General features: G+C 41.6%; 1 protein-coding gene across 2 annotated transcripts in view; it reads left to right on the top strand.

Annotated features, from left to right (window-relative positions):
• phldb1b (pleckstrin homology-like domain, family B, member 1b) overlaps positions 1–18,442 on the top strand; it is a 439,803-nt gene that overhangs the window by 108,129 nt on the left and 313,232 nt on the right. The window contains exons 1-2 of one of the 2 annotated variants that reach the window (XM_034168199.1): positions 4,127–4,263; positions 16,897–16,998. In XM_034168199.1, the coding sequence (XP_034024090.1) occupies positions 4,228–4,263; positions 16,897–16,998 (138 nt within the window). In that variant the 5' untranslated portion in view covers positions 4,127–4,227. Of the gene's footprint in view, positions 1–4,126; positions 4,264–16,896; positions 16,999–18,442 lie in introns of those variants that run through there. The other variant, XM_034168200.1, reaches the window with a different exon arrangement.

Here is an 18,442-nt window from a genome sequence, read left to right as displayed (position 1 = left end):
ATCGCAACATTAAATTGTTACCTTTTTGGCTTATTCATTGTCCGTTCATTTGCGCCCCCTGTTGTGGGTCCGTGCTATGACACCTTCCCAACAACCTGGGTAAATAAATGTATTTCCTGATTTTAGTCTAGATTTTAATTCTTGTGTTTTATGTGATTTGTGTCGTTTTGTAAATTGTTCTTTGCCCTGTGAAGCAATAATGTAGTGCAATGCCTAAGACAAATTTCCCTAATGGGACAATAAAGTTGACCTTGACCTTGACCTTGACCTCACTGTCTGAGTAGCAGCTGCTTTCTTACCTATGTAGATTTCAGGACATTTTGAGTATGCAATAAGAAACACGTGATCCAAAAATGGGCTAGCATAGTCAACATGTATACATTGCTAGGGGTGGTAGGCTACTCCCATACATAGACACATGCTGGCTGGGGTTGGTGCTAGGTCTGTTGACAACCTGTACATGATCTAGCAAGTTCTTCAGTATGGCTATCTATGCCTGGTCACTGCACATAGCTTCTGGTGAGGCTTTTCATTTTAATCATGTAATGTGTCCTTCGTGCAATGAAGTTAGCACTCTCTGCTGTAGCTTTGGAGGCACAATAACATGTGAAATCTACATGATGCAACTTTGGCACACAACCTGGTCTCACCAGGTTGAATACTCTGGCATTTGGGCATCTTCATGTGCTGGCCATCCATTTACAGGTCAGTCACAGACTTTGGCCAGGGTCATTTCTTGTCTCTTTTTAGACTGCCGCACTAGTGAGAGGACGTGGTTCCATATGTGACATGTATAGCACTAAAGCTAGGTCAACAGCTTTTCAGATGTAGTTTGTGAAAAGCAAGATAGTCCATCAGCATTTCCATGATAGTTCATACCTCTGTATGCAACTGTGTATGTGTGTGCTCCTATGAATTAGGCCGCACTGCAAATGTGCAGCAGCCATAGCTGAAACATGCTTCTGAGGGCTAAAGATGAATACTAGGGGTTGGTGATCAATAATGAATCTCAAATGTTTTCCATCAAGGTCCTGGTTGAACTTTTTTACACTTCATACTGATACCGATATTGGCCCTTGTGAGTATTTATATTCAAATATTTTCTTGATGATTCTCCATTACCATTTGTAGATAGGTACTTTGTAACTTTGATGTGAATGTGGCCCACTCAGACCAGTCCACTTCAGATAAAATTCCTTGATCCACCCGGTGTTGGAGCTTGGCTTCCACCTTAGGCTATAAGGCATATCGTGCCTTGTGAAATCTTGGCTTTGCATTGTCCTGCAGTTCTTATGCCTTGATGTATTTTGGAGTACCAGTGCATGTTTTATCCAGTATCTGTGATTACTGTTTTTCTGCACCCTTATGTTTGTCTTTACTGGCAAAATGCACAGCTTTCATCTTGTAGCAGTCAATGGCACACCTCCAACTTTCAGTACATATCATACAGATCGTTTCTCATTTTGGACCTTTACTTTCAGCTTTCCCAGTGTATTGATTCTCTTACCTGAACATATTTTCAATCTCACATTTGTGTGTTTCAGTTTCAGCTCAGGGAAATATTTCTTGTAATCTTTCAAAGCCATGTTAGACAATGTGCCTAGTTCCATTTTTAATGACCATTAACTTCAGCTTTCAGCCATATGACTTCACTGTCATCAAATTGTGTGTAATATTATTCAAAGCAAGACAAATTCTCTTCATTTGAGTCAGCAGAGTCTGTCTCTGTTACTTCATACACTTTTTTTTGTTTTGTCTTGGTTTTTTTCTTCTGTTGCTGTACTTTGATTTGCACATTTTCGGCACAGTGAAATCGAACATATGGTCACACTCTGACCACAGTAGGACCATATGCATAGTATGTGTCCTCTTTTATTGCACTGTCTGCAGTCTTTATCCTGAGACCAACTTTCTGTGTGTGACCTTTTACCAAATCTGTAGCCTGGCTGTGTTTTATCATTTTGTTTGGAGAACATGAATAGACACAAATGACAATTCAGTTCAATTTAATCAGCTTATAAAGTGCCAAATAACAACAAAAGCCATCTCAAGGCACCTCACACAGAACAGTTCAATATAAAATTTAAAATAAATAAATAAAAATAAAAAAATCAAATACAAACAGAAGTAAAAGAATAAAACAGATAAAAAAACAAAAGCTATTCATAATAAAGAGTATAAAAAATAGGTTATAAGTCTTGACTTAAAAATGTCAATGACATGACAATAGACTCAACAAGCTCATCCGGAGAGCTGGCTCTGTCCTGGGGGTTGAGCTGGAGTCTGTGGTGGAGGTGTCCGAGAGGAGGATGCTGAGGAATCTGCTCAGCATCCTGGACAGCACCTCCCACTCCCTGCATGCCACCCTGATGTCCTATCAGAGTACCTTCAGCCATAGACTGAGACCACCGATTTGCACCACAGAATGCCACAGATGATCTTTCCTACCTGTGGCAAGCAGACTGTATAATTTCTCCCCCTTCTGCAGGATGAATACATAATGAATGACTGAATGAGTTATTCAGTTATACAGAGTTATGTGCAATATTGTCAAACATCTTATGCAGATGTCCTCCAGTCATTAACTGCAGTATTTTAACTGCACTGAATATGCTTCAGTGTATTTACCTTGTAATTCATCAGCATCTGATAAGATATATATGATTTCCACTGATATGGAAATCTCCAAAGCATGAGTCCATGTGAGTCTCTGTTCTGTGAGAAGGCACAGAACCCTACTCCAGGGTGCATTCATTTTTACAGACCACACACGAGTCTGTCTCTCAAAGCTTCCAACAGCCCCTCCCCAAACTGACAGAGCTCTGCCAGCAGGCCAAACTCAGTCCTATACTGCGGTACAGAGTCAGTCTTTAATTGATTCCTCTTGTGAAACCTGAAGCTCCGCTGTGATCGTACGTGTCGGATTTAAATGCTTCTTTAGGATTTCTGTAATCTCATCACAGGTTTTGCAGGTGCGATGATGACTCAAAGCAAGTTGTATATTTTAGCTGCCGGGACACTCAGCAGCAGACAGTTTTGCTTGTTTTAATTACTTTTTACGGCGTGAGCTGATGTCTTTTATCTTGACCATTGTTTAATCAAAACGTCCCCACCTCTTGCCAATCTTCTTTCTGCCTTGTTGTCAGTTCTGTTGTGTTTCTCACTTACATTAACAGTCAATTACTTATCAGTCAATTTGCAATGAAATGAACCACAAGGTATACAAATCCCGTTCAGACCGGGATTGAACCGTATGGGTTTTCCTGAATCTGAATGGCGCAAATCGGTTTTAAGCCAGATTGTTCTCTATTTTTCACCTGCAAGAGGTGGATTGAGCAGTATTTGAGCTGGATTTGAACGGGATTTGTCGAAGTTTGAACGTAAAAGTGTCTAGAAACAATCCAATTTGCTCTTGAGCAGGATACATGCCACATCCCACTTGAGCCAGATTGCAAACTCCAGCACAGCTTGGTTTTTCTTTATATTGAACATAACAGTGGTATTACCTATTGATTGGCCATTACACACATTCTAAATTTATAATGACAGATGATGCAAAAACATGGTAGTTCTGCTGAGTTTTATAATGCGCTTTTGTTATATATATATATATATATATATATATATATATATATATATATATATATATATATATATATATATATATATATATATATATATATATATATATACATAATTTTTGTCTTCTACAGTCCTGATTTAAAAAAAAAAAACAATTCACATATTTTCATGTCAACTTGCTCCCGCTTCTTGTTTCATTTACTTTATTTTGGAACTTATTTTGATCAAATACTTTCACTCATCACTTTTCCCTCCACTCTTGTCTTTTGATCACAACACACACACGCACACACACACACACACACACACACACACACACACACACACACACACACACACACACACACACACACACACACACACACACACACACACACACACGTCTCTATGTTCCTCTTTGTTATCTGGGACTCTGCTGCTGCCAGTCAGGAATGTAGGTCTGAGTTTAGTGGAGCATGCAGCAACAGGTCCACGTCCTGAATGAATGTTTGCAGAGGATACTGCACCCGTCGACAAAGGACCAAGATTAAACAGACACTCAGTGTTTCACGGATCGAAGCAGCTTTTGGATCGACTGTACTGTGCAGACTTACAGGTGTCCTGCTTCATCACCTTCACACTGACAGGACCGGGTCGGTGTGAACCATGGAGGCTGTACTTTTTCCGGACAGCTGGAGAAAGGTAACGATCACATTTATACATGACAAAAGGCAGGACAGTGTTTAAACGGGATATGAAACGTCTGATGAGGAGGAGCTTTGAGTCTTTCTTATGGCATCACAGAGCCTTTCCAGATATTTGTATTTTCTGCTGTTTTGTGATTCGCTCCAGCTGGCCTGAGGCTGATTCTGCTGAATATCATTTCACGGGTTTGTCAGAAGAGCAAATTTGATGATATTGCTCAAGTGTTTTGTTATCCTGAGGGCAGAGAATATCAGAACCATATTTTCCATCTGTGCTGCACCACATTGTAAACATACTCCAGGTGCGCTTTGATTCCCTATTACTGCTACAGTCATGTGTTTTCTAAAATTTCCATGCAGCTTCCTCTGTTTCCCTGCAACTGCAACACTGTCAGATCTCAAAACAGAAGACAAGTGTTTTATACTTACCTTCTTCCAGCCACTGAATGTGTGCACTCATGCAAACAAGGAATGTTATTTATAGCCATTTGTCCAGCATTGACATGATGGAAATGCCCAAATAACTGAGGAGTGAGGAAGGAATGTGTGGCATCTGAACGGTTTATGCAAGTATGAGTGTTCTTAGAGAGGTTGGGGGTCAGGGGAGCAGCCATGGTGGATGATTTCCAGTGAATGTGTCACAGCCCAGAGCATTTACCTCCTCAGAGAACACTTAGCAGAGCGGAGTGCTGCTAAATGCCAAGGACCATCTGTTGTGTACGTGTGCTGACAACATGGGCCAAAGTCTCACACACAAGACTGAGGGATCCCAGCTTATCTGGCACAAGAGTTCTTAAGGAGTATTTCTTAAAAATCACTATTAAATGATTGTGAGCAGAGAGTGTCAAAATTTGGAGATAAAAAACAAATAAAAATGCACTGTTCAAACATAAGCCAGTTATTACAGACTTATAACAACAACAGTAAGAAAATTCCTTAGAGCAAATCTCAGATGGACCTGCTTGTTGATTTGGTGCAAATTTTATACTGAATGATCTTTCTGATGGAACTCCATATTACATGGAGAATGGGTAGCAGTGCCTTTGAATCAACTTCAACTTCAACTTTTTTTTTTATATAGCGCCAAATCACAACAAACAGTTGCCCCAAGGCGCTTTATATTGTAAGGCAAGGCCATACAATAATTATGAAAAACCCCAACGGTCAAAACGACCCCCTGTGAGCAAGCACTTGGCTACAGTGGGAAGGAAAAACTCCCTTTTAACAGGAAGAAACCTCCAGCAGAACCAGGCTCAGGGAGGGGCAGTCTTCTGCTGAGACTGGTTGGGGCTGAGGGAAAGAACCAGGAAAAAGACATGCTGTGGAAGGGGGCAGAGATCGATCACTAATGATTAAATGCGGAGTGATGCATACAGAGCAAAAAGAGAAAGAAACAGTGCATCATGGGAACCCCCCCACAGTCTACGTCTAAAGCAGCATAACCAAGGGATAGTCCAGGGTCACCTGATCCAGCCCTAACTATAAGCCTTAGCGAAAAGGAAAGTTTTAAGCCTAATCTTAAAAGTAGAGAGGGTATCTGTCTCCCTGATCTGAATTGGGAGCTGGTTCCACAGGAGAGGAGCCTGAAAGCTGAAGGCTCTGCCTCCCATTCTACTCTTACAAACCCTAGGAACTACAAGTAAGCCTGCAGTCTGAGAGCGAAGCGCTCTAATGGGGTAATATGGTACTACGAGGTCCCTAAGATAAGATGGGACCTGATTATTCAAAACCTTATAAGTAAGAAGAAGAATTTTAAATTCTATTCTAGAATTAACAGGAAGCCAATGAAGAGAGGCCAACACGGGTGAGATATGCTCTCTCCTGCTAGTCCCCATCAGTACTCTAGCTGCAGCATTTTGAATTAACTGAAGGCTTTTTAGGGAACTTTTAGGACAACCTGATAATAATGAATTACAATAGTCCAGCCTAGAGGAAATAAATGCATGAATTAGTTTTTCAGCATCACTCTGAGACAAGACCTTTCTGATATTAGAGATATTGCGTAAATGCAAAAAGGCAGTCCTACATATTTGTTTAATATGCGCTTTGAATGACATATCCTGATCAAAAATGACTCCAAGATTTCTCACAGTATTACTAGAGGTCAGGGAAATGCCATCCAGAGTAAAGATCTGGTTAGAGACCATGCTTCTAAGATTTGTGGGGCCAAGTACAATAACTTCAGTTTTATCTGAGTTTAAAAGCAGGAAATTAGAGGTCATCCATGTCTTTATGTCTGTAAGACAATCCTGCAGTTTAGCTAATTGGTGTGTGTCCTCTGGTTTCATGGATAGATAAAGCTGGGTATCATCTGCGTAACAATGAAAATGTAAGCAATACCGTCTAATAATACTGCCTAAGGGAAGCATGTATAAAGTGAATAAAATTGGTCCTAGCACAGAACCTTGTGGAACTCCATAATTAACTTTAGTCTGTGAAGAAGATTCCCCATTTACATGAACAAACTGTAATCTATTAGACAAATATGATTCAAACCACCGCAGCGCAGCGCCCTTAATACCTATGACATGCTCTAATCTCTGTAATAAAATTTTATGGTCAACAGTATCAAAAGCAGCACTGAGGTCCAACAGAACAAGCACAGAGATAAGTCCACTGTCCGAAGCCATAAGAAGATCATTTGTAACCTTCACTAATGCTGTTTCTGTACTATGATGAATTCTAAAACCTGACTGAACCTCTTCAAATAGACCATTCCTCTGCAGGTGATCAGTTAGCTGTTTTACAACTACCCTCTCAAGAATCTTTGAGAGAAAAGGAAGGTTGGAGATTGGCCTATAATTAGCTAAGATAGCTGGGTCAAGTGATGGCTTTTTAAGTAATGGTTTAATTACTGCCACCTTAAAAGCCTGTGGTACATAGCCAACTAACAAAGATAAGTTGATCATATTTAAGATTGAAGCATTAAATAATGGTAGGACTTCCTTGAGCAGCCTGGCAGGAATGGGGTCTAATAAACATGTTGATGGTTTGGATGAAGTAACTAATGAAAATAACTCAGACAGAACAATCGGAGAGAAAGAGTCTAACCAAATACCGGCATCACTGAAAGCAGCCAAAGATAATGATACATCTTTGGGATGATTATGAGTAATTTTTTCTCTAATAGTCAAAATTTTGTTAGCAAAGAAAGTCATGAAGTCATTACTAGTTAAAGTTAATGGAATACTCAGCTCAATAGAGCTCTGACTCTTTGTCAGCCTGGCTACAGTGCTGAAAAGAAACCTGGGGTTGTTCTTATTTTCTTCAATTAGTGATGAGTAGAAAGATGTCCTAGCTTTACGGAGGGCTTTTTTATAGAGCAACAAACTCTTTTTCCAGGCTAAGTGAAGATCTTCTAAATTAGTGAGACGCCATTTCCTCTCCAACTTACGGGTTATCTGCTTTAAGCTACGAGTTTGTGAGTTATACCACGGAGTCAGACACTTCTGATTTAAAGCTCTCTTTTTCAGAGGAGCTACAGCATCCAAAGTTGTCTTCAATGAGGATGTAAAACCATTGACGAGATACTCTAACTCCCTTACAGAGTTTAGGTAGCTACTCTGCTCTGTGTTGCAATCAGCAACCTTCTGCTCTGGAAACAGCTATAGTATTGTGAAATCTAACATAAAAAGACAATAAAACACCAATCATATAAAACACAGTAATTAAAAAAGAAAAATTACTTTAAAAACTATGTTAAAACATTTAGAATGTATATTAAATTAATGACCATCACAGATTATAAAGGTTGACTATAAGAATTTATACTTCCCCTTGTCTGATTGACCACAGAATTATTGTTTTGGGTTTAAAACTTGATCGAATGTTGATACATTATTTTTGAAAATACAGCAACAACTCCACCAAAGATACTTTCATCACTGTTTGTCAGTCTGTAGCTCTCTGCCATTAATACATTTCGAAAATGTTGTGAAGAATTCTGCATTAAAATGATAAAGAGGGGATTAGATTATGAGTAGATGCAAATCCAAGATTTTAAATCAATATTTTTTTGAGTGTTTCTATTGATTTTCATGATCTTGTACTTTGACAAAAATATTTACCAAAATAGGTCAGTGAATGGGCCATTTGAATGGTCCATTCACTGACCACCTCAGCTGTTGTCCCCACTGTTGACCCCGTGGGATCACAGTGTTTTTATTTTTTTTCAGAACCTTTTCAGGTAAAGTCCTGAAGTGGAGACAAGTGTAAAGGTGTTGGACCCCCTAAAATGTCCCACAAATGGTGGAAACGGGCCTGTAGGTCACAGTTGAAGTGAACCATTTCAGGCGTAACTCATCTTAAAACAGGGTGTTTTTCTTCATGCAAACAAATGTAATTGTGACCATTTGTAGCATGGTTAACATAAAATACCAACATTTATTAATTGTGAAAGAATAAAACAATTTTGTTTTCAGTACTTTAACATTTCCCATAATCCTCCTGCTCTTCCCAGAATGCACCATGGTGTCAGCACAGTTCTGGCGTCTCACAGCCCATGTAAACATTGGAAAAGCGAGGATGTGGATGGCATGTTGATGACATGTTCTCTCAAGTCGAGAGGGTTATCTAGAGGAGGTGTAGCACCTGTGATGAACTTCTGCCGTGCCCCGGTGTTGTCTTTTTGTCCATACTTCACGAGGTGTGTTTACATTATACCCTAAACTGGAACTTGGCTGAGTGCTGCTACGTTGGAGTTTACCGCGGTAGATGCGAGGGTCGCCTCCCTGCACCTCCGGTGGCGGGGGGTGGGCTCTGACTGTTGTTTGTGCGTATGCACCGAACAGCAGTTTGGAGTATTCAGCCTTCTTTGAGTCCCTGAATGGAGTCCTGTATGGGGCTTCGGTGGGGGACTTCATTGTTCTACTGGGGGACTTCAACGCACACATGGGCAATGACAGAGACACCTGGAGAGGCATGATTTGGAGGAAAGGCCTCCCCGATCTAAACCTGAATGGTTGTTTGTTATTGGACCTCTGTGCTAGTCACGGACTGTCCATAACAAACACTGTGTTCGAACATAAGGATGCTCATAAGTGTACATGGTACCAGAGCACGAAGATCGATGATCAATTTTGTGATCGTATCATCTGAAAAATGAGGTGAGCTTCATAGATAATTGGCAAAGCTTCTGGGGAAAACCTGGTCTTGTTAGGAGAGACGGCATCCATCCCACTTTGGATGGAGCAGCTCTCATTTCTAGAAATCTGGCCAATTTTCTTAAATCCTCCAAACCGTGACTATCCAGGGTTGGGACCAGGAAGCAGAGTTGTAGTCTTACACACCTCTCTGCAGCTTCTCTCCCCCTGCCATCCCCTCATTACCCCATCCCCGTAGAGACGGTGCCTGCTCCCAGACTACCAATAACCAGCAAAAATCTATTTAAGCATAAAAATTCAAAAAGAAAAAATAATATAGCACCTTCAACTGCACCACAGACTAAAACAGTTAAATGTGGTCTATTAAACATTAGGTCTCTCTCTTCTAAGTCCCTGTTGGTAAATGATATAATAATTGATCAACATATTGATTTATTCTGCCTTACAGAAACCTGGTTACAGCAGGATGAATATGTTAGTTTAAATGAGTCAACACCCCCGAGTCACACTAACTGTCAGAATGCTCGTAGCATGGGCCGGGGCGGAGGATTAGCAGCAATCTTCCATTCCAGCTTATTAATTAATCAAAAACCCAGACAGAGCTTTAATTCATTTGAAAGCTTGACTCTTAGTCTTGTCCATCCGAATTGGAAGTCCCAAAAACCAGTTTTATTTGTTATTATCTATTGTCCACCTGGTCGTTACTGTGAGTTTCTCTGTGAATTTTCAGACCTTTTGTCTGACTTAGTGCTTAGCTCAGATAAGATAATTATAGTGGGCAATTTTAACATCCACACAGATACTGAGAATGACAGCCTCAACACTGCATTTAATGTATTATTAGACTCTATTGGCTTTGCTCAAAAAGTAAATGAGTCCACCCACCACTTTAATCATATCTTAGATCTTGTTCTGACTTATGGTATGGAAATAGAAGACTTAACAGTATTCCCTGAAAACTCCCTTCTGTCTGATCATTTCTTAATAACATTTACATTTACTCTGATGGACTACCCAGCAGTGGGGAATAAGTTTCATTACACTAGAAGTCTTTCAGAAAGCGCTGTAACTAGGTTTAAGGATATGATTCCTTCTTTATGTTCTCTAATGCCATATACCAACACAGTGCAGAGTAGCTACCTAAACTCTGTAAGTGAGATAGAGTATCTCGTCAATAGTTTTACATCCTCATTGAAGACAACTTTGGATGCTGTAGCTCCTCTAAAAAAGAGAGCTTTAAATCAGAAGTGCCTGACTCCGTGGTATAACTCACAAACTCGTAGCTTAAAGCAGATAACCCGTAAGTTGGAGAGGAAATGGCGTCTCACTAATTTAGAAGATCTTCACTTAGCCTGGAAAAAGAGTCTGTTGCTCTATAAAAAAGCCCTCCATAAAGCTAGGACATCTTTCTACTCATCACTAATTGAAGAAAATAAGAACAACCCCAGGTTTCTTTTCAGCACTGTAGCCAGGCTGACAAAGAGTCAGAGCTCTATTGAGCTGAGTATTCCATTAACTTTAACTAGTAATGACTTCATGACTTTCTTTGCTAACAAAATTTTAACTATTAGAGAAAAAATTACTCATAACCATCCCAAAGACGTATCGTTATCTTTGGCTGCTTTCAGTGATGCCGGTATTTGGTTAGACTCTTTCTCTCCGATTGTTCTGTCTGAGTTATTTTCATTAGTTACTTCATCAATCAATCAATCAATCAATTTTTTTATATAGCGCCAAATCACAACAAACAGTTGCCCCAAGGCGCTTTATAGTGTAAGGCAAGGCCATACAATAATTATGTAAAACCCCAACGGTCAAAATGACCCCCTGTGAGCAAGCACTTGGCTACAGTGGGAAGGAACTTCATCCAAACCATCAACATGTTTATTAGACCCCATTCCTACCAGGCTGCTCAAGGAAGCCCTACCATTATTTAATGCTTCGATCTTAAATATGATCAATCTATCTTTGTTAGTTGGCTATGTACCACAGGCTTTTAAGGTGGCAGTAATTAAACCATTACTTAAAAAGCCATCACTTGAGCCAGCTATCTTAGCTAATTATAGACCAATCTCCAACCTTCCTTTTCTCTCAAAAATTCTTGAAAGGGTAGTTGTAAAACAGCTAACTGATCATCTGCAGAGGAATGGTCTATTTGAAGAGTTTCAGTCAGGTTTTAGAATTCATCATAGTACAGAAACAGCATTAGTGAAGGTTACAAATGATCTTCTTATGGCCTCGGACAGTGGACTCATCTCTGTGCTTGTTCTGTTAGACCTCAGTGCTGCTTTTGATACTGTTGACCATAAAATTTTATTACAGAGATTAGAGCATGCCATAGGTATTAAAGGCACTGCGCTGCGGTGGTTTGAATCATATTTGTCTAATAGATTACAATTTGTTCATGTAAATGGGGAATCTTCTTCACAGACTAAAGTTAATTATGGAGTTCCACAAGGTTCTGTGCTAGGACCAATTTTATTCACTTTATACATGCTTCCCTTAGGCAGTATTATTAGACGGTATTGCTTAAATTTTCATTGTTATGCAGATGATACCCAGCTTTATCTATCCATGAAGCCAGAGGACACACACCAATTAGCTAAACTGCAGGATTGTCTTACAGACATAAAGACATGGATGACCTCTAATTTCCTGCTTTTAAACTCAGATAAAACTGAAGTTATTGTACTTGGCCCCACAAATCTTAGAAACATGGTGTCTAACCAGATCCTTACTCTGGATGGCATTACCCTGACCTCTAGTAATACTGTGAGAAATCTTGGAGTCATTTTTGATCAGGATATGTCATTCAAAGCGCATATTAAACAAATATGTAGGACTGCTTTTTTGCATTTACGCAATATCTCTAAAATCAGAAAGGTCTTGTCTCAGAGTGATGCTGAAAAACTAATTCATGCATTTATTTCCTCTAGGCTGGACTATTGTAATTCATTATTATCAGGTTGTCCTAAAAGTTCCCTAAAAAGCCTTCAGTTAATTCAAAATGCTGCAGCTAGAGTACTGACGGGGGACTAGAAGGAGAGAGCATATCTCACCCATATTGGCCTCTCTTCATTGGCTTCCTGTTAATTCTAGAATAGAATTTAAAATTCTTCTTCTTACTTATAAGGTTTTGAATAATCAGGTCCCATCTTATCTTAGGGACCTCGTAGTACCATATCACCCCAATAGAGCGCTTCGCTCTCAGACTGCAGGCTTACTTGTAGTTCCTAGGGTTTGTAAGAGTAGAATGGGAGGCAGAGCCTTCAGCTTTCAGGCTCCTCTCCTGTGGAACCAGCTCCCAATTCAGATCAGGGAGACAGACACCCTCTCTACTTTTAAGATTAGGCTTAAAACTTTCCTTTTTGCTAAAGCTTATAGTTAGGGCTGGATCAGGTGACCCTGAACCATCCCTTAGTTATGCTGCTATAGATGTAGACTGCTGGGGGGTTCCCATGATGCACTGTTTCTTTCTCTTTTTGCTCTGTATGCACCACTCTGCATTTAATCATTAGTGATCGATCTCTGCTCCCCTCCACAGCATGTCTTTTTCCTGGTTCTCTCCCTCAGCCCCAACCAGTCCCAGCAGAAGACTGCCCCTCCCTGAGCCTGGTTCTGCTGGAGGTTTCTTCCTGTTAAAAGGGAGTTTTTCCTTCCCACTGTAGCCAAGTGCTTGCTCACAGGGGGTCGTTTTGACCGTTGGGGTTTTACATAATTATTGTATGGCCTTGCCTTACAATATAAAGCGCCTTGGGGCAACTGTTTGTTGTGATTTGGCGCTATATAAAAAAATTGATTGATTGATTGATTGATCTGATCTGAGGCCGCATGTTCTGGACACTCGGGAGAAGAGAAGGGTGGAGCTGTCAACTGATCACCATCTGGTGGTGAGTTGGATCAGAGGATGGGGGAGGACTTTGGACAGACCTGGTAAGCCCGAAGGGATAGTGAACTGGGAATGTCTGGAGGAGCCCAGTGTCCGACAGATGTTCAACTCACACCTCCGGTGGAGCTTTTCTAGCATCCCTGTGGAGGGTGAGGGCATTGAACCAGAATGGGCAATGTTCAAAGCTTCCATTGCTGAAGCTGCAGCGGGGAGCTGTGGCCTGAAGGTGTTAGGTGCCTCAAGGGGCGGCAACCCTCAAACACCGTGGTGGACATTGGTGGTTAGAGAAGCCATCTACCTGAAGAAGGAGGCCTTCCGGGATATGTTATATCTGAGGACTCCAGAGGCAGTTGCAAGGTACCGACAGGCCCGAAGCGTGGCAGCCTCTGCTGTGGGGGAGGCAAAGCAGCAGGTGTGGTAGGAGTTTGGAGCAACCATGGAGAAGGACTTTCATTCAGTACCAAGGTGCTTCTGGCGGACTGTGAGGCACCTCAGGAGGGGAAAAACGGGGAACCATTCAAGCTGTCTACAGTAAGGATGGGACAGCTCTGCCCTCTATAGTAGGGGCAGAGCTGGAAGCTGATGGAGGATTTTCATCAATTTCCCTGGTGGAAGTCGCTGAAGTAGTCAAACAACTCTGCAGTGGCAAAACCCTGGGGGTAGATGAAATCTGTCCAGAAATGTTGAAGGCTCTGGGCATGGAGGGACTGTCTTGGATGAGACGTCTCTTCAACATTGCATTGAAGTCTGGGATGATGGTCCACATATTTAAAAAAGGGGACCAGAGAGTGTGCGCCAATTACAGGGGCATCACACTACTCAGCCTCCCTGGTAAAGTCTACTCCAGGGTGCTGGAAAGGAGGGTATGGCCAGTCGTTGAACCTCTGATTGAAGGAGAACAATGTGGGTTCCGTCCTGGTCGTGGAACAACTGACCAGGATCTCACAAGGATCCTGGAGGGTGCCCATCCAGTCTACATGTGTTTTGTGGACTTGGAGAAGGTGTATGATCGGATACACCAGGAGATACTGTGGGAGGTGCTGTGGGAGTATGGAGTGAGGTGGTCCCTTCTCAGGGCCATCCAATCTTTGTACTCACAAAGAGAGCTGTGTTCGGGTTCTTGGCAGTAAGTCCGATTTGTTTCTGGTGGAGGTTGGCCTCCACCAGGGCTACGCCTTGTCACCAATCCTGTTTGTGATATCGAGGATATCAAGGCGTAGTGAGGGGGAAGAGGGTTTCCAGTTTGGTGGGCTCAGGGTCTCATCACTGCTTTTTGCAGATGATGTGGTTCTGTTTGCTTCATCAGCCTGTGACCTTCACCACTCACTGGATCAGTTTGCAGCTGAGTGTGAAGCAGCTGGGATGAGGCTCAGCACCTCTAAATCTGAGGCCATGGTTCTCAGCAGGAAACCAATGGATTGCCTACTACGGGTAGGGAATGAGGTTTTGCCCCAAGTGAAGGAGTTCAAGTACCTTGGGGTCTTGCTCACGAGTGAGGGGGCAGTGGAGCGTGAGATTGGCCAGAGAATCGGCACAGGAGGGGCGGTATTGCATTTGCTCTACCGTACTGCTGTGACGAAAAGGGAGCTGAGCCAAAAGGTGAAGCTCTCAAGCTAGGTCAGTCTTCATTCCTACTCTCACCTATGGTCATGAGGGTTGGGTCATGGACCGAAAGAACTAGATCACGGGTACAAGCGGCCGAAATGGGCTTCCTCAGGAGGGTGGCTGGTGTCTCCCTTAGAGATAGGGTGAGAAGTTCGGTCATCCGTGGGGAACTCGGAGCTGCTCCTTCACGTTGAAAGTTGCCACCTGAGGTGGTTCAAGCATCTGGTAAGGATGCCCCCTGGGTGCCTCCCTAGGGAGGTGTTCCAGGCCCGTCCATCTGGAAGGAGATCCAGGACTAGGAAAGACCCAGGACTAGGTGGAGAGATTATATCTCCACACTGGCCTGGGAATGTCTCGGGATCCCCAGCTAGTGGTAGTCAATATGGCCCAGGAAAGGTAAGTCTGGGGTCCCCTGCTGGAACTGTTGCCCCCGTGACCCGATCCTGGATGAGCAGTTGAAGATGAGCGAGTGAGATTTTTGGATCAGAAAAAAGGACAATTTTTTAAAAAGAACTTAAATGTCCATTAAAAATATATACAATTGTTAATAGTGACTTGCTGTCCCCTTCATTTTGCCATAAATTCAACTGGTGAGACACAAAAGTGCCATTAAAAAACTAATCATGACAGTGAAAAATGCTGAGAAACACAGCATCTATAACAGCAACACTAATGGGGCATGAAGAGAGAGAGAGAACAAGAGAGAGAGAGAGAGAGAGAGAGAGAGAGCGAGAGAGAGAGAGAGAGAGAGAGAGAGAGAGAAGCCAACCAACAGAAGACAGATCATATTTAATGGAAAAGGTGATGAGGCTGGCAGGTGGGAGTGACCATCAGAATACTGTCCGAGTTACTGTTTGTTCTGAGAAGGCTTCATTTGCATTAATGTACGTGTGTATATATGAAGAAAAACTACCAATCTGTGAGCAGAGTGTGAAAGATCCAAAATAGGTGTGTGACAACAGGAATGATTGTGAAGTGCTGCATCATGGCCACATAGCCCCCAAACCTGGATGCGGACCTGCGGCCACAGCAGGCACCAAAGAACCCTTGTCATGTATTTGGAAGTACACCTTCAAAGCAATAAGTGTTTTGTGTGGTTGTATGTTCATAAGAGGCAGTAATGACAGTAAGTTCCAGTATTACAGTACCACAGTATCATACTTTTGCGTGTATACGTATTTTTCCTGGAACTGTTCCAGATCATGCGACATTTCACTTGACTCTCTTGATTGATAGGTTTAATTAGGATCACTGTGTTAGTTTTTATCAAATGAATTGATCTTATTGTGTAAATGACGGCTCAGGAACAACCCACACTCGGATCCTGCTCAGTCTGAACATTTCATTGGCCTTTTTTCTTGTCGTATTCATGTAGATAAAAAAAAAAAGTTGTGAATAATTATGCTAATATTCAAACTCCTGTGTGGAGGAGATAGTTCTGCTGCAAAATGAAGTCACCTGTGATGCCTTTGGTTAAACAGATTAACAAGACAAGCTGGCCCACGTGTGCCCACAACAGATAAAAGAACAGTGTGAGTTACTTTCAGACGTTGATTGAGCAGCTGCTTTTGGACCTGCCCTTCATCTTTTCTCATTAAAACCAGAACAATCCATTCCAGAATGAACACACAGAAAATCCTCTTTTCCTGGTGGATGTGCTGAGGCTGGATTTTTCAGTGAAACGAGCTGCTCAGCAGCAGATGATCCAGGCAGACACAAACTGAACGCCACGGCTTAACCACGGTGTGTTCAGATGCAGTTTCACATTCGATGTGACAAATAACTGAATCTACCCTGCAGAAAGCCTGTGATGCTTTGTTCAGTCTGTTCATGACAAGATGTTGAACTGAAGTATAAAACTAACAATCTGACCTCCACACTCATTATAAGATGCAAGATAAATGACAGGTTGGGGTGAGTTATGCCAGTGTGGATTTGCAAGATGTGATTGAGTTTGAACCTTCAGTGCCTGCTCACCCCCCCCACCCCCACCCCCCCTTTTTTTTTAACTCGGTGTGTTAATTTCCTCCCACAGGACATCCATGTGTCACAGGCAGTTGTGGACAACTCAGTGGACATGGACGACTTCAACAGGAACGTGCCTGAGTGCAAACGACAAACCCACCAGGTGTTACAGGTCAGTGTATCTGATGGAACATCACTGAAGACAGAACAAAAAAAAAAAAAAAAATGAAAAGGACTGAGACACACACAGTAAGTTTGAGGACTTTATTGTTGTGAACTTGGCAGCCTTTGTAGGAAAATGAAGTCATGTATGATCAGTGTGCTGATTTTGTCTCCAGCACACTGACTGCTTTCTTCTCCTCTGATAAGAGCGTCATTGTTGGTAAAAGTCACACCACATTTTTTTTGTTGTTAAAGCTGATGATTAAAGTTTCCGCTGAACTGCAGTATGAGCCATGAATACTGAGCTGAAAGGTGAATTTGCAATAAAGACTGTTTTTGTTTAATTTTGTTTTGTTTGTCGGTTTAAGATTAGGTTAACATTAAATAACAGAAGAGCTTGTAGGAATAGAATATATCATTAATAACCATCAATGCATTACTGTGTAATTGCTATCATCCAAAGTTTAGAATGAGGCCTTCATATCTACATGGGAGCGCATCCCCTCTGCTGACTTACTCTGCTTTTCACATTTTACAGAGCAGGCAGAAGAATGAATAAAAATGAGGAATCACTGGTTCCTCCCCTATACCCTGCTTAATGGTTGCTAGCGCAGGCCAACAAGTTTGAGAACCCTCATTTTTGTGAGATGGGGGATCATACATATTGTTTATCACAAGAGAAGTCAAGGAGCATAAATCCCCATTTCCTAAGAGGTGAAAACATGGAAACAAAATCCTGACTGGCGATGACATAATGCAATCTGCAACCCTCAACACTAGATGACACTAAATCCTACACACTGTAGCTTTAAGTGTGCTGTAGTTTCAGAAACTTTCCAGGGAATAAGTGTAAATCAATTCAGTGTCTGAAAAAAAAAGAAAGAAGACAAAAACACATGCTGTAGGGCCCTGTCTTGATAGTCTATGGCAGGGATGTCCTCACTTTTTCGGCTTGTGAGCTACTATTAAAATGACCAAGTCAAAATGACCTACCTACATTACAAACACTAAACATACATTGGCTCATAAATTAAACATAGTACAGAACTGTAGCAAAATGTAGTTCCAGAGTAATACTGACTTAAACATTTTAATTGTTAAAATTATTATTATTATTATAAGTAGTAGTAGTAATATTTAGTAGTATGAAAAAATGTCTTCAAAAGTGGACCTGTAACGTAGGGATGTCATGCTCCCCCAGAACACCCTCTTTCGCTTTCTTGGAGTACACATTGAAGAAGGCCTGTCCTGGAGCGTGAACACCACTGAGCTGCTGAAAAAGGCCCAGCAGAGACTATACTTCCTGAGACTACTCAGGAGGAATAACATCACACAACATCTGCTGATGACCTTTTACCATGTCTGCATAGAGAGCATTTTAACATACTGCATGGGCGTATGGTATACAAGCTGTACAGTGGCTCAGAGGAAAGCGCTCCAGGGGGTCATCAATA

This window comes from Thalassophryne amazonica, chromosome 4 (assembly GCF_902500255.1).
Source record: "Thalassophryne amazonica chromosome 4, fThaAma1.1, whole genome shotgun sequence".
Classification (NCBI taxonomy): Eukaryota; Metazoa; Chordata; class Actinopteri; order Batrachoidiformes; family Batrachoididae; genus Thalassophryne; species Thalassophryne amazonica.
This window is presented reverse-complemented; position numbering and strand designations above follow the sequence as displayed.